Here is a 26644-nt window from a genome sequence, read left to right on the forward strand (position 1 = left end):
TCCATATCAGAATTGAAAAATTTTGTGCCTATTTTTCGATGCCAAAACCAATTCCTTTAATTAGCTTCTTTTGATTTTGTTTAAATAATCTTAAACTGCTGGTAGTAATAATAAAATAATCAATATTTATTGATTTAAACTAAAATTTATAGATTTCCCCCCTGACACCCACTTGTTTTTATGTTTGAGAAAATATATGCACATTTAAGATGTGCTTTTATGGTAATCAAGACAAACTATTTTATTGTTACATATTTAAAGATTTCTAAAGAATCAGGAATTAGGTATGGAATCGGTAATTGTATTGGAATCAGAAAAAATATTGGAATCGTTTCATCACTAAAAATATATTTTGAAAAAAAAGATGCAAAGATCAATACAAAAGAAAGTATGTCTCAATCATGTAAGTGCTACAAATGTTTTGCAATCAGTAATTACTTGTTCCATCAGCCATGACAGGTAAGAATTATTAAGCAAGTCATAAATCTGTACCAATAACCCATGACGTAATGGATAAAGTGCTTAGTGATAATTAATTCTAATTGACGATCTTTTGGAGGTTGAAGGTTCAATTTTCAGTGTGTGGGGAAGGGTGGTAATACTAAAACTACAATTACAAATTGCTCAAGACTATTACTCCATCATGGTTGATGGAATGAGAACAAAAATAATCATCAATTCTCAAGTTTAGTAAGACATGAAGAAAGTTGAATGTTACATCGTCCAAAACGTAAGAATTGCATTCAAGATGAGAACATTATTGTGAATAATTCAAATTATCAATCTTCAACTAAAAACTTCTGAAACATAAAAGAAAATACATCTCGTATGCCATAGACGCAATCACTGTGGCATTTCTGTATTAAATGATCCAAAGGTCACATTGATCTGTCATAAGCCAATTAAAACCACATACTAAGTTTAGTTGTAATCTATTCAGTAGTTTCTCGTTTATAACTAGGTTTTTCAACCTTTCATTAATGTATAGAGTGGTTATCTACTAGATCTCCAAGTGGCAAATAGGGGAATAGCCTTGAGATATGGAGGTTAGTAGCTGTGAATATCCAATAAGCAATCCCGGACCAACTTGCAGTCTACCCAGAGGAATATGCTCTTGTCAAATATATTTCTATGAACTGCATACAAACGACAGATTTGAAGTTTAGAGTTAGTGAGTGTCGTTCACCATAAAAGCTGACTGACTGGTTGAGTGTGGGCTGATGACTTTGATTAGTGACGCACTTTGTGTCAATCATAAAACCATGTTGAGCAAGGAAAAGCATCCTTGGAAAACACTTGCTTCAAATAAACCTTTGTGAATATTCCAGTGTGTGCAGCTAACTAGCTGTAAACATGCAGTAGTGTGGTATGTTTAATAGGTTGCATAGTATCTCTTTAAACAGGGGGTTCATGCTGAGAGATATAGCCTAAAAAAAATAATGTTGCTATAGAGACAAGGTTTCTTGTTATGGATATGTTATGATTAGGGTTGTGGCAACAGTATATTCTTTTCATTTTTTCTCGAGTATATATCCGTTAATGTCTTATATGTCCTTATATAGACTGATGTGATTCTCGGTTGATTGACTATGTCTTACTGTATCGGATATATACTTGAGGGTCAAAAGAATGAAAAGAATATTCTGTTGTCACAACCCTAGTTATGACTCGGGGCCTTTCAAATTTGATGACTGTCCAGATATGGGGACCTTCTAGACAGTAGTGTTTTTATGTTCCTAGATTGGCAACAGATTGTGGCCTTTTCAAATGGATGCTGCCTAGCCATTATCTCAAGTGATCTTTCTGGAATGGTCCTGGTGAGATCTACATATATTCCAGCAGATGGGGAGGTCAGTTCGGTTTTCTGATAACTTGTTGCAAGTTAGAAATATTTAACTAATAAAAGAGAAACTACCCAAGTTATGGGAAATAGCTCTGATTTAGAGTTTGGTTACCTAGAATTTGATTTGTTCACTTGAGAAAATAATGTTCCATCAGATATGAGATTCTCTGCTCCGGTTATGACCCACTTAAATGAAATAAATAAATAAATAAATAAATAATGGCCAGCAAGATACAGGAACCACTAGACATGAGTTTTTTTTTATGTCTATAGATAAGGCTGGCCATTATCTCAAATGTCCTTTCTAGGATGGTCCTCTTGATATTTATATATATGTTTTGGCAGAGACAGTTAGTTGGCTCTCTGATCGTCTTGGTTTATTTGGTTGTGAATTCAACATAGATAAAAAAAATACAGCAAAACTTTTGATATATATGTCACAGAATGAAAATTTTATATTTCAAAAATCATGTAAATTCATCAAGTTTTTCTTAGTTAAAAAAACTAAGAAAATCAAATTTTATGAGGAAGAACTGAATGTGTTGTTCAATCATCTTTAATAACTAAAGGGAAACAACTCAATTCAAACTATGCTGCGCTTTGTTTCTGAATAATACAGTAGAATTTCGGAAACACAGGATCATTTTATAAAATTGAAAACGATTTAACAGGCTTTGGCCAAAATTGCATTTTGTTACCACAAGTACAAATTTCAGATGCAGAAAGCAAATTATGCAAATGAAGAAAGTCAAGTTAAGAGTTTGTACTTCACTTATTCTTGATTTCCTTAACAACCTCTACAGAAATAGAGATCAAAATCTGTCTTGTAATGGCTAGGATTTACTATTATTACTAATAGTAGTAAAGAAATGTTTTCTATATTACACCGTTTAGTTTTCTGAGGTTTAACAGTTTTTGGTAGTCCTTTGTGTTCGTTTGGACCTGTATTTTAATTTGGTGTTAGGGTTAAGTATTCTCATTTGCAAGTCTGTTGTTCAGTAGGAGAAAACAAATATCATTGTACCCCCCCCTCCCGAAAAAAAAAACTTTATTTTTGATGTAATTAATATGAATACATTTGGGTATCTCCTCACAAGAATATGATTGTCCAGTAAAGCCGTAAATACCAACTAGGAGAGCAGTTTGGAGAGACATCAAAAGATACAACAAAAGTCTCACTTTTAAGGATATTGCCAACTCTGACCACAACTACCTGTTAATTAAAGCAATCTATTAGATTATTACTCGAATACTGTAGCTAAGACCACTTAACTACTTCAAACAAATACCTTTCGTGAGACATATCAGTTTTTGTTTTAGAGTTAAGATTTTATCTAGAGGAAATATTCTATTGTAATTCTTCTGATGCCCGAATTCTCCTCTCTGAATTGAGGAACGATTTTGAGCTAGCACAATGAATAGATGATCACTGTGAATGCACACAGGAGCACATTTGTACAATGATCTTTGTACAGTCTTAGGTTTGTGACAGTTGAGGACAGGTGCAAATTTGACACAGTGGAAATGATCTAACGGAAACTGATGAACATAGCCATGACAAAACATAGCTGTGAGCATTAGCATGTAGAAGGTCAATAGTGTCACATACACACACAAAGTGCAACTGGTATTGCAGAAAGTGTCAGAGTTTGTGTTTTCTGTTTTGTTCTTTTTTCATATTTGTGAACCACTGCACTCTCGTCGGCGAATGTAAGAAACAATGACATGGGCAGAGAAAAAGATCAAATAAAAGAAATCCATGGCCCTCAACGTTAGGGTTGACAGCAGTTGGCAAGCAGGGTAAGTTTGGTGCAAAAATAATGTTATTTTTTATGTACAGTTGGACATTAAAAACAACATTTTTGCACCAACCTCATATATATATATATATATATATATATATATATATATATATATATACACTATTAGCAATTCCATACCATTTTTTTTCTTTACATTGAATAAGCTCAAATCAGGCATTATGTAAAAGAGCGTAAAAAACAAAGAAATATTATCTTTAGTTTTTTAAAATCGGTTCATTCAAAGTATCAAAAAATGTATGGTTCACTAGACATTTTGTTTGAAGTCAGTTCTATTCAAATGCATATAAGCTTGTGACTGAAAATGGTAGGAAATTTGCACAATTTACAGAGTAATCCATCTTTAAAAAACTGTATCTTAAGATATTATGATGAAATTTTGAACATATGATTATAACACTATGAAGGTTCAGATGATTGTTTATGACCATCTCACTTGGAAACTTACAAATTAGCATATTTCAGTTTTATTTTCATGACTTTAAGTAGAAACATCATAAAAAAGCTAAGAAAAATGTGAAGCATTATTCTGATGGACATTATCATTTTTTATCCTTACACTGTGAAAAATCTAAGATGGCAACCACAACACGATTCAATGAAATTATTAACAAAATGGCTTGTAGCATATCAAATAAAAGGAAAATTTGTACAGATTACATATATCATGTTTTCAAGTACATTAAATTAATTAGTATAATTAAGTTTCATTTTAACGGCTTTAAGTTGCTGTGACAATTATCGGGTGGGTTCCTACCATTATTTTGTATATTTTTTATTTTTAAGTCATTATTGAGACTTCAAAGATTTCAAGAAACATCGCAGCCATTTTTTTGTTCTCATGTAACGTTCGACATTACTTGTTTTTCAAACAGAATAAACATTTACAACACCAAAAATTTATCAAGGTAGGTAAAAGAGTAACTTATCTTGCTTTGGCAATATTTATTTGTTGTTTGTTTTTTGATCATTTTTTCCTACTTCTTTGGATTATAAAACAAACCCAATAAATCTTATCATAGGCAAGCTAAGTTATTCTTTTATTTAACTGAATAAGTGATTTATGTGTTTTAACTCATTTACAAACGTTTTTACTTAAATAAAAAAAGTGGTGTTGAGTGAAGCCGTTTGAATTAAAATTTTAAAAAAAAACAATTTTTGAACAAAATAAAACAAAATTAGAGCACTATTTTTGTAATATTATTTTCAGGTTAAATTCAGGTCTTACGATATCCTTCTTCATTAAATTGTTAGGTGAAAGTACAAAATAGTCACAAAACACCCTCCCCTCTTCATGTTAAGAATAGGTTTCTAAATAATAACATTAGTACAATATAATTATATTTTTTATTAAATAGTTAGGTGAAAGTACAAAATATTTACAAAACATCTTATCCCCATGCTAAGAATGGGTTTCTAAATAAAACATTTTAGAAGTTTGGGGGACTCTGTTTTAGAATTGCAGACCCTTCAATTTAAAAGGTACCAAAATTCAGGAAATCAACCAATTTTAATGAAATTTTCAGTATTTATTAATAGTGATAGAATATAAATATGTATAAAAAGATAACATTTTTGGATGTCTCATTTGTTGTATTCCTATGGCGTTTAAATGTTTTTTCATTTAGTTTTATACAAATAAATTTTCTTCTATTCATTTTGTTTGAATTGGATATTTTTTAAAACATTATGAAAAATATTCTTCTTTCCAAAATCAAAAACTGATGTTTTCTAAAAATTAAAAAAAAAAATGTCTATCTCATTGCTTTAAGCTACTTTGTAAACAGACATTTGTTATGAATTTATATGACTGCATTGCAAATCATATATCAATCAAATATAAGCACTCACTTTCTATCTATCGATACATGAAAAGTTCTTAATTCTTTTCAAATTTTATAGCAAAAGAAATAAATATGTTGGCTATTACATACCATCTGAACAAAGTTTCTATCTTAATTTTTGTACTAGGAAGCCTCAACTTCAAGATGACTGGAAAGTCGCACATGTTTTGTTCAAATTTCGTGGTAAAGAAAATTCTTTTCTCTTATTGTTTTAAAAATATGAAACATTATTGACTCGTACAACTTGCGTGTTGAGTATTTATGTGAACAAATCTTAAACATGTGCATCCGAAAAGTCATCTACCGCTTGTCAGGCATGCCATGACCACATGTTTCGTTGTTAAGAGGCGGAATTACAATTTCTTGGAATATACAAATCACAAAAAATATTAAAATATTATTTTAAAGAAAATTTTTTTTTTTTTTTTAATGCAATCATATAAGTTTTATATTGATTGAAGTAGGAGAAATCTATTAATTATTGATTTAAAAACTATCACTGTCAGATTAAGTAGCAGCACTAAACAGTATGTCATTTGGCATTACTATATATATATAGTTTTTTTTTTTTAATCTGATGAGTCATACATGACAAAACATGTCAGTGGATAATTATATTCTAAAAAAACCATATATGTGCTGCTCCCCATTTGGGGGTACCAAATTGGTCAAAGGGAAAATTATTCCCAACTCGCATTTAGGTAAAAATGCACTTTCATTTAAATAATTGAATTCATTCAAAACGTACTGCAAAACAAAAACAGATAACATAAATATATATATATATATTTATTTCAAATAAACCGCGCCGGAGACTTCTTGAATCTGCGCTTATCGCAATTTCAAGCACTATTAAACAACGTGGAGGTTTCTATAACATAGCGCCATTAATAAGTAAACTGTTATTAAAAGAACATTATTTAACTGTGGTCACAGGTTAACTTTCTCACACCATTCAAACTCCCCCTGTAATAATTAACACATAATCTCAATCAATAAATTACATAAAAAACACTCATTTCATTTCTGTTACAAACTTATATTTAAATTTCAACAGATATATCTTTTTCCCAATAAGAATATAAACTTGCGTTCATAGTTTTAAAATTAAATTAACGACTATATGACGTCACTAAAATTTCCTTCTCTTTAACAGCGCCAGCCCCCCTTCCTTTTTGAATTTCCAACATCAATTTTCCGTTTCTCTGAAATAGAACTGCGTCACACTGTGCACGTGAAACATTTTCAAATATTTTGTACTGGTATATTTTTTGGTTTCTTAATCTCATTCATCCAGAGGAAGTCTCGAAATAAAGACGAAACGTTGGTGAACACATAATACGGTTTGTTCCTTTTTTATTTTCTCTCTCTCTCTCTCTCTCTCTCTCTCTCTCTCTCTCTCTCTCTATATATATATATATATATATATATATATATATATATATATATATATATATACAAATATATCTGTTTAAAGCGTATTGTTTCAGGCTGTTTTTCAATTTTCTATCAGGACTCCAATGGAACTAGCAGTGAGGATTCCAGTGATCAAAATGCTGTCAAACACTACCATTGCCCCGTACAGAAATGTGTGTACAACATCTCGTCAGAAAGACATTTTACGTCAAAGAAGCTCCTCAGGCAGGTTAGTACTGACCCATCGCAAGGACATGGATAAAACATAACCCTTGGTGCAGTTTAAACCCTTATCAAACAATTGTATGCATTTTATTCAGAAGTTTGTTGCTTATTAGTGGAGCATAGTGTGGAGCAGGTGCTATTGTCATTGCAAGTTAAGGTTGAGGATATATGTTGCATGGAGAGAAATGATATGATGAATCTTAAAGACAGGCTTAGATATGATGATCTCAAAGGAAGATTAAATCTTAACAGCATAGGGAAATGTGTACAGAATACGAGACTTTGTTGGTATGGCCACGTTGGAAGAATGAATGAGAGATCATGGATTAGTAGATATAAAACAGTTGAAATAGCAGATTCAGTTCGCAGAAGAAGGCTATCCAGAAAAGCATTGCTATACACATGGACAATAAAACGCTTTGGATAATCACAGATTTCAAGGGTGTTCTGCTAAAATGTCATATTTAAAAAACCAAAACATCTTAAGTTCTCAAAATACCACCGTTTTATTCGAAAATGAATATACTTTCAAATAAATTAATAAATAATAATGTATATTATATATTTTAAGAGTATGAAGCAAATAAAGTGATAAAAATGCTAACATCATAAAACGACGTTTTTAGTAAGATTTTGTAATGACCCCCTCCCCCCCGATTTGTAAATGCCTGTACGGCGCATTGTATTAAGAATTTCGTCATGAAATTTGGAAATAAGTAGGAGAAAATAACAAGGAGAGAGAGAGTATCTAAATACTATCTGTAGTAGTAGTAGTAGCAGCAGCATTATTATCAGCCATAGTATTACAGTAAACAAACATGTTTTTTTTTTAACTACCAGAACGAATTAAATATTAAAAAAATGAAAACATGAAGATAAAAAATGTTCTTACATATTTAGTTGGAGCTATTTTTTTAACAGAATGTAATTAGCTTAATTAGAGCTATTTGGTTATCAGAATATGTAATTAAAGCAATCCCAACCAGTCCAGCGTTATTTCTGGTCAAATTTTAAAAATGTTTATATGGTTGACCATATGTAAGAACACAAGAAAATAAGCTTTGTAAATATGTAACATGCGGTACTTCTACAGTTTATCGCCAAAAATGGAGACGCTATTTTTTTTCGGGCATGTGTTGTTAAAATCGAAGAGAGAAATCAGTATTTTAAACTATGACCGAAGTTGGAAATTAATAACAAAAAAAAATAAAAACACAAAATTATTTTATTAAAATAATATTTTCTTACAGACTTTTCAATTTTGATATATTTTTATACAAAAGTTTTGGTTTTCAAAAGTTTTTATACAAAAGTTTTGGTTTTCAAAAGTTTTTATACAAAAGTTTTGGTTTTCAAAAGTTTTTATACAAAAGTTTTGGTTTTCAAAAGTTTTGGTTTTCAAAAGTTTTTATACAAAAGTTTTGGTTTTCAAAAGTTTTTATACAAAAGTTTTGGTTTTCAAAAGTTTTTATACAAAAGTTTTGGTTTTCAAAAGTTTTTATACAAAAGTTTTGGTTTTCAAAAGTTTTTATACAAAAGTTTTGGTTTTCAAAAGTTTTTATACAAAAGTTTTGGTTTTCAAATAGCGCTCGCCCAGTTTAAATAATTATGAATATGTAATTTTCATTTTTTGTTTTTAATAATAAAAATATATACATTTCATGAAAAGCTTTTCGGTTTTCATTAATTAAATTCAAACATTTCCAATTATAAACAATTACGAGTATGTTTTCTTTCACTTTATTTACTTTTCTTCATAGTTTTTTCAGAAGTATTTAATATCTACTTTAATTTTTTTTTGTCATTTATTTCCTACTTCGGCCATAATTTAAAATACTGATTTCTCTCTCTGATTCTCATGACAGGTGGCCCCAAAAATGGCGTCTCTATTTTCGGAGATAAACTGTAGAAGTACCTAGCATGCATGCACTTTTATCCACTGCATTAGTTTTTAATGGTGATTTAAACAGTGTTTTGTTTTAAAAAAAATGAAAATGTGAAATATGATTTTGCTTCACGTGTGCGACCCCACATCCCAACATTTTTTTTTTGTCTTTTTTACAATTTTTTTCAGCAGATTATAATTGAATAGGCCAATTATTAAATAAATCGAATAGACCAATTATTAAAAAAAATGCAAAATCAATATTTAAATGTTTGTAGGGGGTGCTGTGCTCAGTCTCTAGTGAAGTACCTACTTGCCTCCTCATGAGGGCAGAGTTAGACATAAGGTCAGTTTTTAATGTGGGAAAAATCCAGCTTCTCAAAAAGAGGCAATCTGGAGAGGAACAAAAGTAAAAATGATCTCAGTCCTGAAGGATTTCTTAATCACTGAGAGGACAGAAAAGGCGAAGTGTAGCATAAGAATACTACACTGTGATTTGGACCCGAAGTCCAGGTAGAGAATTAAAACTCATCTTAAACTGGAGAGTTTAAAGAAATAATGTATCACTCAGACAAGAAATGTAATTGAAAACAAAAATTCCTCCAAAATTTGAAAATGATTTGTCAGCTTTAGCAAAAAGTGTTTTTTGATATTTAAATATCTGGGCAAAATATATTAATACTTTTTCAAATGTTACGCTTTCTGTCAGTGACATCACTTGTTTCAAATATTGTCTGTTTGTCGTAATTCTTGTAAAGTTTCACATTCCTCATCTATATAAGTTTACATATTTAAAAGTAATTTGATGTTCAAAATCTAAGGCATAACATTTTCAAAAGCCAATAATTATGAACCACTAACGGTAAATATGGGTGTCAAACACCCTCTTATAAAAAAAACTCCCTTTACCTCTAACCCTAGGTACAAGTGGACAGCCTCCTCCTCCTAAAACCTTTAGCCTTAACAATAATGCTGTCTGAGTGACAAGCTCCCCACCAAACAAAATTACTCGGTAAGCTACATATAAGTGTCTAAAAAAAATGAAATAAAATTTTTTTTTTAAATTAACAAATCCTTTGTTGAAGAAAAGTGCATGATTTATCTTCTATAAAAAATAAATTGGCAGCTGTCCTAAAATGGTAGAATGATCTTGAAATAGTGAATTATTTTACATTAAATTTATGTGAAACTAACCCCAAAACTAAATTCTAAAATTGTTTTGTTTCTATCAAGTCTTTAGAATGATCACACAATTTACCTTAGCTCTATCATTAACCCAAAGTCAAAGTGGCAACCTGCCCACCCTCTCATAATTGCACAATGACCCTCTTAAAACCACACATAATCGTCTTTAGAAAAAAATAATAAAGTACACAGGATTTATCTCCTACAGAAAAAAAAATGGTTAACTGCTCCCTAAAATGGCTCAAAATCATTTTACATTAAATTCTAAAATAATATTTGTTTATTTTTCATTAAAGTTTTTCAAGGTGGTCACACGTAATTGCCTACAATGGTAAAAATTACATATTTGGGAGAGGTGGTCAGATTGGGGGGGGGGAGTAATGGAAGATATTAATCTACCATAATACCAAAGAAATATTGTAATATATTTATTTTTAAACAGTCTTAGATTTCGATTTCAGTTATTTGTACATAAAATTCATTACAATTCAGCTTTGAGTTCTCTAACTTTTCTTTTAATGGATACATGGCAATTTTAAGGAATTGCAGCATATTTATGTGCATTTACATTTTATTTGGAAACCATTAATTTCTGGAGATTTTCAGTAGCATATTTTAATTCCTATCACAAAAATACACTTTATATGGTAAATTTCATTGCTTAATCTATTTTAACAAAGATAGCATTTCTACTTAAAAAGTAGTGTAAAAAATGTGACAAAACGTACATGGTCTTAAAGAGGGAAAAATATCCAAATGTGTGAGGCACAAAAATAGTCATAACTTCCTTAATTTTAATTGGATTTAAAAAAATTTTTAAGATTTTTTTGTAGCTTATCAAGCTTTTCTATATATACTAAAATTGAAATATTTTTTCAAGCCATTTCAGTTTTTTCATGTGTATTGCTACATTGGGAAAGTGATAAGAATGGACTTAAGAGAAAGAGGGATAAATGAAAACTTGGTCAGAAATTGGTTACTTTGAAAGAATTTTTAAGTAATCCAATGCATGCCAAAATCTAAAAAAGATGTCAACTGAATATTTTTTTTACACAAGTTGCTCCAGACAAAGCATGAAGACATTGATGTAGGGAGATAAAAAAAAATGAAATATAATTAAAGCAAACACAGAAAATGTCTATTGACCTTAGTCTTGATAAAAAAACAAAACAAGTTTATAGGTAGAAGGAAACAGTCAGCAGGAAGAGAGTTCCACAAGCTTGCAGTTCATGGAAAGAATCTCCTGGAATAGGAAGCTGTATTATATTGAGCTATGAAAACAACAAATAAATTTGTGAAGACCACTAGACCAATGATATGATGATGTAAAATTATCTGATAAGAATTTCCATGTTGAACCTAAATAGCAATGCAGTTGGAAAATCAATACTGATTCCTTCCTTCTTTCAAGTTCAACAAGATGCATGTGAAGAAGGTCTAAAATTACATCAGCTGAAACATACTAATCACATCAAGACGAGAATAGTAGTTTAAATAATACAAACGATTTCTTGTGTTTAAACTATCCTCAAGACCCAGCTTTCATTACCTTCTTTAATCAACTGAGTTATCTAGAAGGCGAGGAACATACATCTTCTCAATGGTTTTCTTTTTCAGCACCTTTCCACCATACCTTCTAAACATACCTTGCTCACTGCAGCTGTTGATGTAAAACTTAACATTTAACATTTTTTGTGATTTAAAAAAATTTTTTTAACTAGTCTGAGTGCCCGGCATTGCCCGGGTGTTTGTAGATGTGTGTTGAGCAAAACAAAAAAAGTGTTGTAGTAGAAGAAAGTGGAGGTGTGTGTAAGGGTGTTTATTTGAATCCGTACCGCAAAGGAGGAAAAGAATGTGAAAAAAAAAAAAAAAATCGTGACATCTTTGTTGTGTACTCATCGCCAAACCGGAAGGCTAGACAATCGAAAAGAGGGGATGACTTTCGAAAATATCAGCGAAAAAAAACGACCCCTCCCTATAGAAAAGTGGCCAGGTGACGGAATGAAATTAAACGATTAAGAAGTTAAGTGACAGGTGCATGAATTTAATGAGGTCAAACATCACGCCATAGTAGGGGAATGAAATGCACTTAACTTTGGCTGCAAGCCAGTTTCTGCATATGTTGTTTGTTTCCGCGCCAAGATGTTGGGGAAAACCAGCTCGTCATAAAAAGGGGAGTGTCCAAATGAATAGCAATTGTCTGATATGACGGGTTTTGGCTGCATTGATCAAACCTCATTGTTTTCTGGACATCCCAAGCATAAGTGCCAGGGAGGCTGATTTTGCTACGTGTTCAGTTTCGCTTATATACAGAAAGGCCAAATAAACACGCGGGAAATACTGCGAAAATAGCATTTAAAAGTTGCCCAAATAAAAGATAGACACCACCCCCTTTCGTAAATCGTAGATATTATAATCTAGGTAGCATATAAAAGGTTCTAAGAAAGCGTAACTGGCTCAAACGCACCCACCTCCTCCAAAAGCCTTTGCTGGACATACACAAAAAATGCACACACACACACACACACACACACACTAACACATTTTATCTTTTATATATAGACTAGCGGGGGGGGGTACCCGGTGTTGCCTAGGTGTTTGGAGGTGTGTGTGGTTTTAGGTAAATCAAAACACCTGGGTGTTTGTGTCGGGAGGGGGGGTTAAAATAAAAAAAAAGTTTTGGTAGGTAGGTATGAAGGATCAAACCCAAACCCTTGAGTCGAAGTTGGGAATTAAAGTGTGAAAAAAAAACATGCGATGTTAACCACTGGGCTACCCCGAAATAATAACAGAAACATGTTTGAATTTATTTAAGTATTAAAACTTGGCAGGTGCCCATACTTAATGAAGTCAACTTTGACTGCGGGGCAGTATTTTATTTACTGAGGGGGCAGGATTTTTTTTTTTGTTTCCCCAAAATGTTGTGGGGAAAACCAGCTCCCCATAAAAAAGGGATTGTCCAAATTGAATAGAAATTGTCTGATATAAGGAGAAACTCCACATTGATCAAAGCTTTCGGACGTTTCTAGTGATCGCGACCGGAAAAATTCCGCCAGAATTAGTTTCGCTTTTATTATATATCGCACATGCGGCGATCGAAAAATGTTGAATATTTATCTTTTCAAAGTCAAGCAAATTAAATAGACAGGCGACTCCCATTGTTAACTCGTAGATATTATGATTTAGACGTGATATAAAAAGTTTTAAGAAGGAATGAGCCGACGGAGAAGGCCAGCGAAAAAAACCATTCACAGACATACACAAAAAAGTGAACATATATAAATACACACATTTTCGCTTTTATATTTATAGATGAATGTATGTAGTATTTGAATTATTTGAACTACTGTTCTCATCTTGAGTGTTTTTCGCACAATATTTCAGCTGATGTAACCTAAGACCTTCTTCAGATATATCTTGTCAAACTTGAGAATCTTTATGTTGAATTTGGGAATGTATACAGAATTTCAAACGGAACCCCTTATTTAATCCATGAGGGTAGCATGCTCTCATTCTATCAGCCACGATAAGTTAGAAATCTTAAGTAGTCTTCATATTTTCTGCACTGAGATTGAACCTTCAACTTCCAAAGAGTGTCACAACTGAAAATACCAAGTACTTTATCCGCTATGCTTGTAGACAATTCTATAAATGAATTCTTATTTGTAAATATACAATCTTACTATTTGTCACGCTAACACTCAAGATGAAACTAATCGTTTAAATACAGAGGATATCTATGTACATCCTGTTTGACTAGTTTTCATGTGGTTTGTTAACGTCACTTTAACGTCTCATCATTTTATGCTACTTATATATTATTATTATTATATTCTAATTATATAGTTCAATGTTCCACTTCTTTTTTTGTTTTTCTGCCAGCATTACATGAAAATCCATGCTGAGAAGAAGCACAAATGCCCCAAATGTGGACATGGATTTGGATTGGAACGAGACTGCCAGCGCCACCTATTAACATGTGGCATAATATTCCGTTGCAAAACATGTGACTGCCCTTTCAGCAGTGTTGAGGCAACTAAAAATCACTGTAAAATCAAACAACATCAAATACCAGACGAATGCAAAAACATTAGGTAAATGCAATAGATTTACATCTGTACACGTATTACAGAAGTTTATATATTTTATTAAAGACGTTTATAAATTGTATTACAGAAGTTTATATATTTTATTAAAGAAATTTTTAAATTGTATTACAGAAGTTTATATATTTTATTAAAGAAATTTTTAAATTGTATTACAGAAGTTTATATATTTTATTAAAGAAATTTTTAAATTGTATTACAGAAGTTTATATATTTTATTAAAGAAATTTTTAAATTGTATTACAGAAGTTTATATATTTTATTAAAGAAATTTTTAAATTGTATTACAGAAGTTTATATATTTTATTAAAGAAATTTATAAATTGTATTACAAAAGTTTATATATTTTATTAAAGAAATTTATAAATTGTATTACAGAAGTTTATATATTTTATTAAAGAAATTTTTAAATTGTATTACAGAAGTTTATATATTTTATTAAAGAAATTTTTAAATTGTATTACAGAAGTTTATATATTTTATTAAAGAAATTTTTAAATTGTATTACAGAAGTTTATATATTTTATTAAAGAAATTTTTAAATTGTATTACAAATGTTTATATATTTTATTAAAGAAATTTATAAATTGTATTACAGAAGTTTATATATTTTATTAAAGAAATTTTTAAATTGTATTACAAAAGTTTATATATTTTATTAAAGAAATTTTTAAATTGTATTACAGAAGTTTATATATTTAATTAAAGAAATTTATAAATTGTATTACAGAAGTTTATATATTTTATTAAAGAAATTTTTAAATTGTATTACAGAAGTTTATATATTTTTTTAAAGAAATTTTTAAATTGTATTACAGAAGTTTATATATTTTATTAAAGAAATTTTTAAATTGTATTACAAAAGTTTATATATTTTATTAAAGAAATTTTTAAATTGTATTACAGAAGTTTATATATTTTATTAAAGAAATTTTTAAATTGTATTACAGAAGTTTATATATTTTATTAAAGAAATTTATAAATTGTATTACAGAAGTTTATATATTTTATTAAAGAAATTTTTAAATTGTATTACAGAAGTTTATATATTTTATTAAAGAAATTTTTAAATTGTATTACAGAAGTTTATATATTTTATTAAAGAAATTTTTAAATTGTATTACAGAAGTTTATATATTTTATTAAAGAAATTTTTAAATTGTATTACAGAAGTTTATATATTTTATTAAAGAAATTTTTAAATTGTATTACAAAAGTTTATATATTTTATTAAAGAAATTTATAAATTGTATTACAGAAGTTTATATATTTTATTAAAGAAGTTTATAAATTGTATTACAGAAGTTTATATATTTTATTAAAGAAATTTATAAATTGTATTACAAAAGTTTATATATTTTATTAAAGAAATTTTTAAATTGTATTACAGAAGTTTATATGTTTTATTAAAGAAATTTTTAAATTGTATTACAGAAGTTTATATATTTTATTAAAGAAATTTTTAAATTGTATTACAGAAGTTTATATGTTTTATTAAAGAAATTTTTAAATTGTATTACAGAAGTTTATATATTTTATTAAAGAAATTTATAAATTGTATTACAGAAGTTTATATATTTTATTAAAGAAATTTTTAAATTGTATTACAGAAGTTTATATATTTTATTAAAGAAATTTTTAAATTGTATTACAGAAGTTTATATAGTTTATTAAAGAAATTTTTAAATTGTATTACAGAAGTTTATATATTTTATTAAAGAAATTTTTAAATTGTATTACAAAAGTTTATATATTTTATTAAAGAAATTTTTAAATTGTATTACAGAAGTTTATATATTTTATTAAAGAAATTTTTAAATTGTATTACAGAAGTTTATATATTAAAGAAATTTATAAATTGTATTACAAAAGTTTATATATTTTCTTAAAGAAATTTTTTAATTGTATTACAAAAGATTATATATTTTATTAAAGAAATTTTTAAATTGTATTACAAAAGTTTATATATTTTATTAAAGAAGTTTATAAATTGTATTACAAAAGTTTATATATTTTATTAAAGAAATTTTTAAATTGTATTACAAAAGTTTTACAAAAGTTTATATATTTTATTAAAGAAATTTTTAAATTGTATTACAAAAGTTTATATATTTTATTAAAGAAATTTTTAAATTGTATTACAAAAGTTTATATATTTTATTAAAGAAATTTTTAAATTGTATTACAAAAGTTTATATATTTTATTAAAGAAGTTTATAAATTGTATTACAAAAGTTTATATATTTTATTAAAGAAATTTTTAAATTGTATTACAGAAGTTTATATATTTTATTAAAGAAATTTTTAAATTGTATTACAGAAGTTTATATATTAAAGAAATTTTTAAATTGTATTACAGAAGTTTATATATTTTATTAAAGAAATTTATAAATTGTATTACAGAAGTTTATATATTTTATTAAAGAAATTTTTAAATTGTATTACAAAAGTTTATATATTTTATTAAAGAAGTTTATAAATTGTATTACAAAAGTTTATATATTTTATTAAAGAAGTTTATAAATTGTATTACAAAAGTTTATATATTTTATTAAAGAAATTTTTAAATTGTATTACAGAAGTTTATATATTAAAGAAATTTATAAATTGTATTACAGAAGTTTATATATTTTATTAAAGAAATTTTTAAATTGTATTACAAAAGTTTATATATTTTATTAAAGAAATTTTTAAATTTTATTACAGAAGTTTATATATTAAAGAAATTTATAAATTTTATTACCGAAGTTTATATATTTTATTAAAGAAATTTTTAAATTGTATTACAAAAGTTTATATATTTTATTAAAGAAGTTTATAAATTGTATTACAAAAGTTCATATATTTTATTAAAGAAATTTTTAAATTGTATTACAGAAGTTTATATATTTTATTAAAGAAATTTTTTAATTGTATTACAGAAGTTTATATATTTTATTAAAGAAATTTTTAAATTGTATTACAAAAGTTTATATATTTTATTAAAGAAATTTTTAAATTGTATTACAGAAGTTTATATATTAAAGAAATTTATAAATTGTATTACAGAAGTTTATATATTTTATTAAAGAAATTTTTAAATTGTATTACAAAAGTTTATATATTTTATTAAAGAAGTTTATAAATTGTATTACAAAAGTTTATATATTTTATTAAAGAAATTTTTAAATTGTATTACAGAAGTTTATATATCTTATTAAAGAAATTTTTAAATTGTATTACAGAAGTTTATATATTTTATTAAAGAAATTTATAAATTGTATTACAGAAGTTTATATATTTTATTAAAGAAGTTTATAAATTGTATTACAGAAGTTTATATATTTTATTAAAGGAATTTATAAATTGGATTACAGAAGTTTATATATTTTATTAAAGAAATTTATAAATTGTATTACAGAAGTTTATATATTTTATTAAAGAAATTTATAAATTGTATTACAGAAGTTTATATATTTTATTAAAGAAATTCATAAATTGTATTACAGAAGTTTATATATTAAAGAAATTTATAAATTGTATTACAAAAGTTTATATATTTTATTAAAGAAATTTTTTAATTGTATTACAAAAGTTTATATATTTTATTAAAGAAATTTTTAAATTGTATTACAAAAGTTTATATATTTTATTAAAGAAGTTTATAAATTGTATTACAAAAGTTTATATATTTTATTAAAGAAATTTTTAAATTGTATTACAAAAGTTTTACAAAAGTTTATATATTTTATTAAAGAAATTTTTAAATTGTATTACAAAAGTTTATATATTTTATTAAAGAAATTTTTAAATTGTATTACAAAAGTTTATATATTTTATTAAAGAAATTTTTAAATTGTATTACAGAAGTTTATATATTTTATTAAAGAAATTTTTAAATTGTATTACAGAAGTTTATATATTAAAGAAATTTTTAAATTGTATTACAGAAGTTTATATATTTTATTAAAGAAATTTATAAATTGTATTACAGAAGTTTATATATTTTATTAAAGAAATTTTTAAATTGTATTACAAAAGTTTATATATTTTATTAAAGAAGTTTATAAATTGTATTACAAAAGTTTATATATTTTATTAAAGAAATTTTTAAATTGTATTACAAAAGTTTTACAAAAGTTTATATATTTTATTAAAGAAATTTTTAAATTGTATTACAAAAGTTTATATATTTTATTAAAGAAATTTTTAAATTGTATTACAAAAGTTTATATATTTTATTAAAGAAATTTTTAAATTGTATTACAGAAGTTTATATATTTTATTAAAGAAATTTTTAAATTGTATTACAGAAGTTTATATATTAAAGAAATTTTTGAATTGTATTACAGAAGTTTATATATTTTATTAAAGAAATTTATAAATTGTATTACAGAAGTTTATATATTTTATTAAAGAAATTTTTAAATTGTATTACAAAAGTTTATATATTTTATTAAAGAAGTTTATAAATTGTATTACAGAAGTTTATATATTTTATTAAAGAAATTTATAAATTGTATTACAGAAGTTTATATATTTTATTAAAGAAATTTTTAAATTGTATTACAAAAGTTTATATATTTTATTAAAGAAGTTTATAAATTGTATTACAAAAGTTTATATATTTTATTAAAGAAATTTTTAAATTGTATTACAAAAGTTTTACAAAAGTTTATATATTTTATTAAAGAAATTTTTAAATTGTATTACAAAAGTTTATATATTTTATTAAAGAAATTTTTAAATTGTATTACAAAAGTTTATATATTTTATTAAAGAAATTTTTAAATTGTATTACAGAAGTTTATATATTTTATTAAAGAAATTTTTAAATTGTATTACAGAAGTTTATATATTAAAGAAATTTTTAAATTGTATTACAGAAGTTTATATATTTTATTAAAGAAATTTATAAATTGTATTACAGAAGTTTATATATTTTATTAAAGAAATTTTTAAATTGTATTACAAAAGTTTATATATTTTATTAAAGAAGTTTATAAATTGTATTACAAAAGTTTATATATTTTATTAAAGAAGTTTATAAATTGTATTACAAAAGTTTATATATTTTATTAAAGAAATTTTTAAATTGTATTACAGAAGTTTATATATTAAAGAAATTTATAAATTGTATTACAGAAGTTTATATATTTTATTAAAGAAATTTTTAAATTGTATTACAAAAGTTTATATATTTTATTAAAGAAATTTTTAAATTTTATTACAGAAGTTTATATATTAAAGAAATTTATAAATTGTATTACCGAAGTTTATATATTTTATTAAAGAAATTTTTAAATTGTATTACAAAAGTTTATATATTTTATTAAAGAAGTTTATAAATTGTATTACAAAAGTTCATATAGTTTATTAAAGAAATTTTTAAATTGTATTACAGAAGTTTATATATTTTATTAAAGAAATTTTTTAATTGTATTACAAAAGTTTATATATTTTATTAAAGAAATTTTTAAATTGTATTACAAAAGTTTATATATTTTATTAAAGAAGTTTATAAATTGTATTACAAAAGTTTATATATTTTATTAAAGAAATTTTTAAATTGTATTACAGAAGTTTATATATTTTATTAAAGAAATTTTTAAATTGTATTACAGAAGTTTATATATTAAAGAAATTTTTAAATTGTATTACAGAAGTTTATATATTTTATTAAAGAAATTTATAAATTGTATTACAGAAGTTTATATATTTTATTAAAGAAATTTTTAAATTGTATTACAAAAGTTTATATATTTTATTAAAGAAGTTTATAAATTGTATTACAAAAGTTTATATATTTTATTAAAGAAGTTTATAAATTGTATTACAAAAGTTTATATATTTTATTAAAGAAATTTTTAAATTGTATTACAAAAGTTTATATATTTTATTAAAGAAATTTTTAAATTTTATTACAGAAGTTTATATATTAAAGAAATTTATAAATTTTATTACCGAAGTTTATATATTTTATTAAAGAAATTTTTAAATTGTATTACAAAAGTTTATATATTTTATTAAAGAAGTTTATAAATTGTATTACAAAAGTTCATATATTTTATTAAAGAAATTTTTAAATTGTATTACAGAAGTTTATATATTTTATTAAAGAAATTTTTTAATTGTATTACAGAAGTTTATATATTTTATTAAAGAAATTTTTAAATTGTATTACAAAAGTTTATATATTTTATTAAAGAAATTTTTAAATTGTATTACAGAAGTTTATATATTAAAGAAATTTATAAATTGTATTACAGAAGTTTATATATTTTATTAAAGAAATTTTTAAATTGTATTACAAAAGTTTATATATTTTATTAAAGAAGTTTATAAATTGTATTACAAAAGTTTATATATTTTATTAAAGAAATTTTTAAATTGTATTACAGAAGTTTATATATCTTATTAAAGAAATTTTTAAATTGTATTACAGAAGTTTATATATTTTATTAAAGAAATTTATAAATTGTATTACAGAAGTTTATATATTTTATTAAAGAAGTTTATAAATTGTATTACAGAAGTTTATATATTTTATTAAAGGAATTTATAAATTGGATTACAGAAGTTTATATATTTTATTAAAGAAATTTATAAATTGTATTACAGAAGTTTATATATTTTATTAAAGAAATTTATAAATTGTATTACAGAAGTTTATATATTTTATTAAAGAAATTCATAAATTGTATTACAGAAGTTTATATATTAAAGAAATTTATAAATTGTATTACAAAAGTTTATATATTTTATTAAAGAAATTTTTTAATTGTATTACAAAAGTTTATATATTTTATTAAAGAAATTTTTAAATTGTATTACAAAAGTTTATATATTTTATTAAAGAAGTTTATAAATTGTATTACAAAAGTTTATATATTTTATTAAAGAAATTTTTAAATTGTATTACAAAAGTTTTACAAAAGTTTATATATTTTATTAAAGAAATTTTTAAATTGTATTACAGAAGTTTATATATTTTATTAAAGAAATTTTTAAATTGTATTACAGAAGTTTATATATTTTATTAAAGAAATTTATAAATTGTATTACAGAAGTTTATATATTTTATTAAAGAAGTTTATAAATTGTATTACAGAAGTTTATATATTTTATTAAAGGAATTTATAAATTGGATTACAGAAGTTTATATATTTTATTAAAGAAATTTATAAATTGTATTACAGAAGTTTATATATTTTATTAAAGAAATTTATAAATTGTATTACAGAAGTTTATATATTTTATTAAAGAAATTCATAAATTGTATTACAGAAGTTTATATATTAAAGAAATTTATAAATTGTATTACAGAAGTTTATATATTAAAGAAATTTATAAATTGTATTACAGAAGTTATAAAATTTTAATTTTATTAAAGAAATTTATAAATTGTATTACAGAAGTTTAGAACATTGTGAAAACAGAACTCCTAACAATGGCCGATGAATACTGACAAAATGTGATTACATGTTGATTCGAAACCAAAAGTACTATGTTGTTCTAAATTTCTGTAATGCAATTTAAATATGATGCTCTTTTAAAAAATTTCTTTATTACTAGAATATATCCATGTTGCACCTATCTATTTGTGTAGATGTAACGATGTATCTATTTGTGTAGATGTAACGATGTATCTATTTGTGTAGATGTAACGATGTATCTATTTGTGTAGATGTAACGATGTATCTATTTGTGTAGATGTAACTATGTATCTATTTGTGTAGATGTAACGATGTATCTATTTGTGTAGATGTAACGATGTATCTATTTGTGTAGATGTAACGATGTATCTATTTGTGTAGATGTAACGATGTATCTACAGATAAGAACAATTCATTATTTTCTCATTTTACTTAATGATTACATGATTTTCTATTATTTTATTCTTGGAATCCTTTGAGGTGAGTAATTTGTATATTCATTTATTTGCGGACTGCTATTGTCATCTTCAACCACCTGACGAAGGCCAGAAGAATAGTTGACTGAAATGTTGTGAAACAAACAACTATGAAGATGAGGATAACTGTCCATAAATAAATAAATATATATATATATATATATATATATGATTTTCCTTTGTGATTTTCAAAATTATCAACATATTTTCTTTTTTTTTTTTTTACAGGTCAACAAATAAGACCCCTTCATGCACTGCACCTCAAACAATTCTCATACTTCAAACAGTCCCACCCAATACATCACTTTCTCCCATCATCAAAAACCAATCTTCTCAACTTGGAACATCATTACGACCTCTCCTTCCAAAGCCTGTCATAAATCCTGCTATCTTCCCTGCGCCGAAAATCATCAAAACTACAGAAATGACGACCTCTAATCCCTTATTGATTGCTCCCTTCGTAAAATCAGCTTCCGCTGTAGCAGTTGCATCCCAGAGTATCAACATCCAAGCGGACCATGACAAGAATAATATGAATCTCCTGACTCTCGCACCATCGTTGACACCTGTAGATACGACATATCTCCACAAAACCAATCCACCTCAGAGGCCGAAATATTGTCGAAACATTGCACAGACCGACTGTACATTTTCAGCCAATTCAGGACGCAAGGTTGGGAAACGGCCATCTAAAAACTCAGACTACTCTCTCCACAAGTTTACGTCTTCAACCGGCATTCAGACGGCTGTAAGTGTTCCCCCAGTAAAAAAGAAATCTCATTGCAATATGGTTGGTACTCAAACAGTTGGTGATTATATTCTCACAGCAGCCATGACTTCAGCACAAATTCCCATCCATCGGATATCCCAGGGATCACAGGTATACCCCCGTGGCAAACAGCGGATTCAGAAAAGTCATTCAGTAGAATCTAGTCATACCCAGACGATAGAGATGAAGTCAGCTCGATGGAAGAAAAGGCGACGGGCTTCATCAACGCACCAAGACAATTGTGATGAAATAAGTTCTGAAAATGCAACAAGCTTTGTACTTTGTAAGTATGTTTCCTTATCTATCACGAATGGAGATTTGGTATCTGCCTGCCTAATGCTGAAATTATACTATTAGTACCTTATCTTGGGGCCTTTGTAGAGGATGGCATTATTGCAAGGGAAATAACTCTCGTTGACTAAGAAACTTGTCATTTTGTTTCAGAAGAGAATTTAGTACGCTGAAGTGAACACAACCTAGAGGAATTTTTCTTAAATATGATGTACATAATAAACTTTGTTGCATATAAAACAAAAAAGTTGTTGCAAGAAAGTTATTTTTTTTAATGGAGTCACTAATTATCAAAGCCTAAAGGCCACTCAAGGATAAGGATTAATGAGTGTACAGTGGTTATCAAAACAACAGCATAGTATTAGTGGTGGAAATAGGATAGAAATGGATTAATTAGGGGAACAGCTCAACAAGAACTTGTTTACATTGGATTTGAAGTCTACCATATTGTAGTGAGCTGGAAAGGGGAGACCATTGATTGAAGCTTAGATGAGCATTTGCAGCAAAAAATAACAATCGAGCAGTGTGTAATGTTTCTTTTGTGGTAAAGAGGTTGGGGGGAAGAGATAAGGGCATCACCTACTGGGTTTTCAAACCGGTTTTTACATTTGGAGCACCCTATCATGTCTTGACAAACAGCACCCACCGTACAACAGTACTCCATTTCAGGATCTATCTGGCGCTTATATAGATAGAGACTTGCATTGGGAGTTAATTATCTTTCGGAGCAGTAAAATGACGCAACAATTTTTCCAGCGACCTTGGCAAAAGATTTAATATAAGTCTTCCATTTCAGCTCAAAAATGAAGGTCAAAGTTTGAGGAGAGAGACTCAAAGAAATCTTAGTCATTGCCAGCTTTTAAAATATAATGACAGTGTCATCTGCATATATGTCAGCGAATGAACTTGGAATGTGATTTGGGTGATAATTGATGAAGATAAGGAAGAAAGTTGGGCCCAGGATGGATCCTCGAGGCACATCAGCATTGATATTTGACAACTACTGGTCGTAAAAACCTGTCGGAGAGAAAAGATTTGATGGTTGAGAAGACATTTCCAGATATTTCATAGCTGGAAATGTCTTTGATATGACAAAAACTCTTGAGGTGAAACTTCCATCGATAGATTCACTGATCCTATATGAAATTACAGTCAGTACATCAGCTGTAGATCTCGCAGGACAGAAACCATATTGCTTGTCAATGAGTAGATTGTTTTTTTTACCGAGGTGGTTGCTAGTTTCACTATTTAACATGGATTCAAGCAACTCATAACATACAGAAGATTAATTGGTCATTTTTGAGATGTAGAAGATGGATTTTCAGTATTTTTGTTAATGTTGGGCAAACTAAACTAATGAAGTTTTACAAAGGCATCTCTTACGCATCAGTTACACAGCTTTGCAAGAATGAGTGATAGTTCTGGTTGCAGCTTTGAATGGAATATTGTCAGGACTTTGCTGGCATCAATGTTCTAGCTGAAGGTGGCAACATCTCGAACAGATATGTGAATGTAGCGTGAATAATTTTTGGTCAAGAGGAAATTATGATTGCATAGGGTTGATTTTGCTGCAAAGTTTTTTGGTAAGATGTTTGACTTTGTCAGATGCTGACAAAATCACCTTGATGATAGTCGGGATAGAGAACACACATCTATGACATAGTTTAGCGTTCGGCAAAACTCATCGGAAACCAAGCCTCTTTTCTTCTACTTCGAGTTGATGGACTGAGCATATGACACTCTCACGTTTTCTATAATCCTTTTGCAGTGATTGCTGGCAGTTCTAAAGCCGACTTTAGTTTTGAAACATCTTTTACATTTAAAGCAGTTCAAGTAGTGGTTTTTGTGTGCAATGGCAGCAGCACATTCAGAAGTGTACCAAAGCTGTTCTGTTTCTATTGGAATTTTTTGGAAGGTATATAGCTGTCTATGTCGATAGTTAACCAATCAGTTAAATCAGATGCTATATCAGACACATTCTTTTTAAACATAGTGTATAGGCATAGTTCCGATATGAACGTTCAGAAACTGTCCTAGTCAGCCATCAAGTATTGATACACTGTTCGATGGAGAGGAATATTTGGGTTTTTTTATGCTTTGTTTTTATTTTTATTGAGACAATTGAATGATCAGAAGATCTTTACAGAGACAGAAGTGTGGGTAGGCACAGTTCAGGGTATGTTTGTTGTTAGAAAAAGATTTAAAAATCTAGCAAATTGTCCATCATCGGGTATTTGAGTGGGTTTATTAACAATTTGAGTTAGGTCATGTTAAGAAAGGGAGAAATCATGACAAAATCTCATTCGTTTTATTTGAGTGAAATAGCCATTCAACATTGTGAAGATTAAAATTTCCACAGACATGAATGTTGGTTGAGATGAGCAGACAGGGTATGATCAATTTGCTTAGCAATACTTTCTAAGATATTTACTCCATCATTGGGGGATGGTAGAGGGCAAATATAAATGCTACTCTAAATCATGTGTAGGGATGTTCGGGATCTTTGAAGATGTCTTTGATGTAGGCATATATTCCATGTTCATCACAATTTTGAGGGTCAAGTTGGAATGTGGCATTAGAATAGCCTTTGATGGAGAAATTGATTAAGGAAGCTGTTGAATTAATGCCAGTTTCACACAAGAACAACAGGTCAGGTTTTGACTCCCACAATTGGATTTCAGTCTCTGGAAGGTTGGTTTGGCTCCCTGAAGTTGAAGAAGAAGACCTGGTAGTGTGGGCGTCTATGTTGGAAATTGTGAGTTTTCTGGTTTTTCTCTTGATTTGTTTGGAATTTTTCATAATTAGGTTGTGTAGTTTGTGGAAGAGGTCAGCAGAGTTATTAAAAGCAAGGCAGAGGGAAAACGAGAGAAACGAATAGGGATGAAAGAATTAATGAAGAAGGAAGATGTTGTAGATTATTGAAAAGGAAAAGCTGTAGCAATTCCCACTAATATGGCATTGAGAGGCACGACCATAACCTACTGCATGATCCAGACTCCACCAAATAGCAATGCAGCATCCCGTTTATTTTTTGCATCTGTTGATAGGACAGACTCCTCTGGAGTTATTCCAAAGTTCAGGTCTCTGACTATCAGGCAGATAACGTCAGCACAGGACAACGTTTATCTCCAGCACTCTTATGGGTAGCATGGCCACAAGAACAGAATGAAAACTGAATTTAGTAACTCTTAACCCGACTGCTTGAACAGCTTTTTCTTTCCTCTTTGTCAGAAACATTGCTCATTCGTTTGAGATGGGAACTGAGGAACAAAATAGGGGAAGCGGAAGTTTCTGCCAAAAATGCATTTACAAAGCCTTTTCTACTCTTTTTTTAAAGAAATAAAACAAATATAAATACATGAATAAACT

The 26644-nt window shown here is 26.9% G+C and overlaps 1 protein-coding gene across 2 annotated transcripts in view; it reads left to right on the top strand.

Moving 5' to 3' along the window:
* The window catches only part of LOC145268763 (uncharacterized), a 33543-nt gene that overhangs the window by 3891 nt on the left and 3008 nt on the right, over positions 1-26644 (top strand). Inside the window, exons 1-4 of one of the 2 annotated variants that reach the window (XM_080124358.1) lie at positions 6744-6850; positions 7021-7152; positions 14101-14312; positions 22444-23267. In XM_080124358.1, the coding sequence (XP_079980484.1) occupies positions 14107-14312; positions 22444-23267 (1030 nt within the window). In that variant the 5' untranslated portion in view covers positions 6744-6850; positions 7021-7152; positions 14101-14106. Of the gene's footprint in view, positions 1-6743; positions 6851-7020; positions 7153-14100; positions 14313-22443; positions 23268-26644 lie in introns of those variants that run through there. The other variant, XM_080124357.1, reaches the window with a different exon arrangement.

Source organism: Euprymna scolopes, chromosome 44, assembly GCF_053919585.1.
Source record: "Euprymna scolopes isolate OS-2025 chromosome 44, ASM5391958v1, whole genome shotgun sequence".
NCBI classification, from domain to species: Eukaryota; Metazoa; Mollusca; class Cephalopoda; order Sepiida; family Sepiolidae; genus Euprymna; species Euprymna scolopes.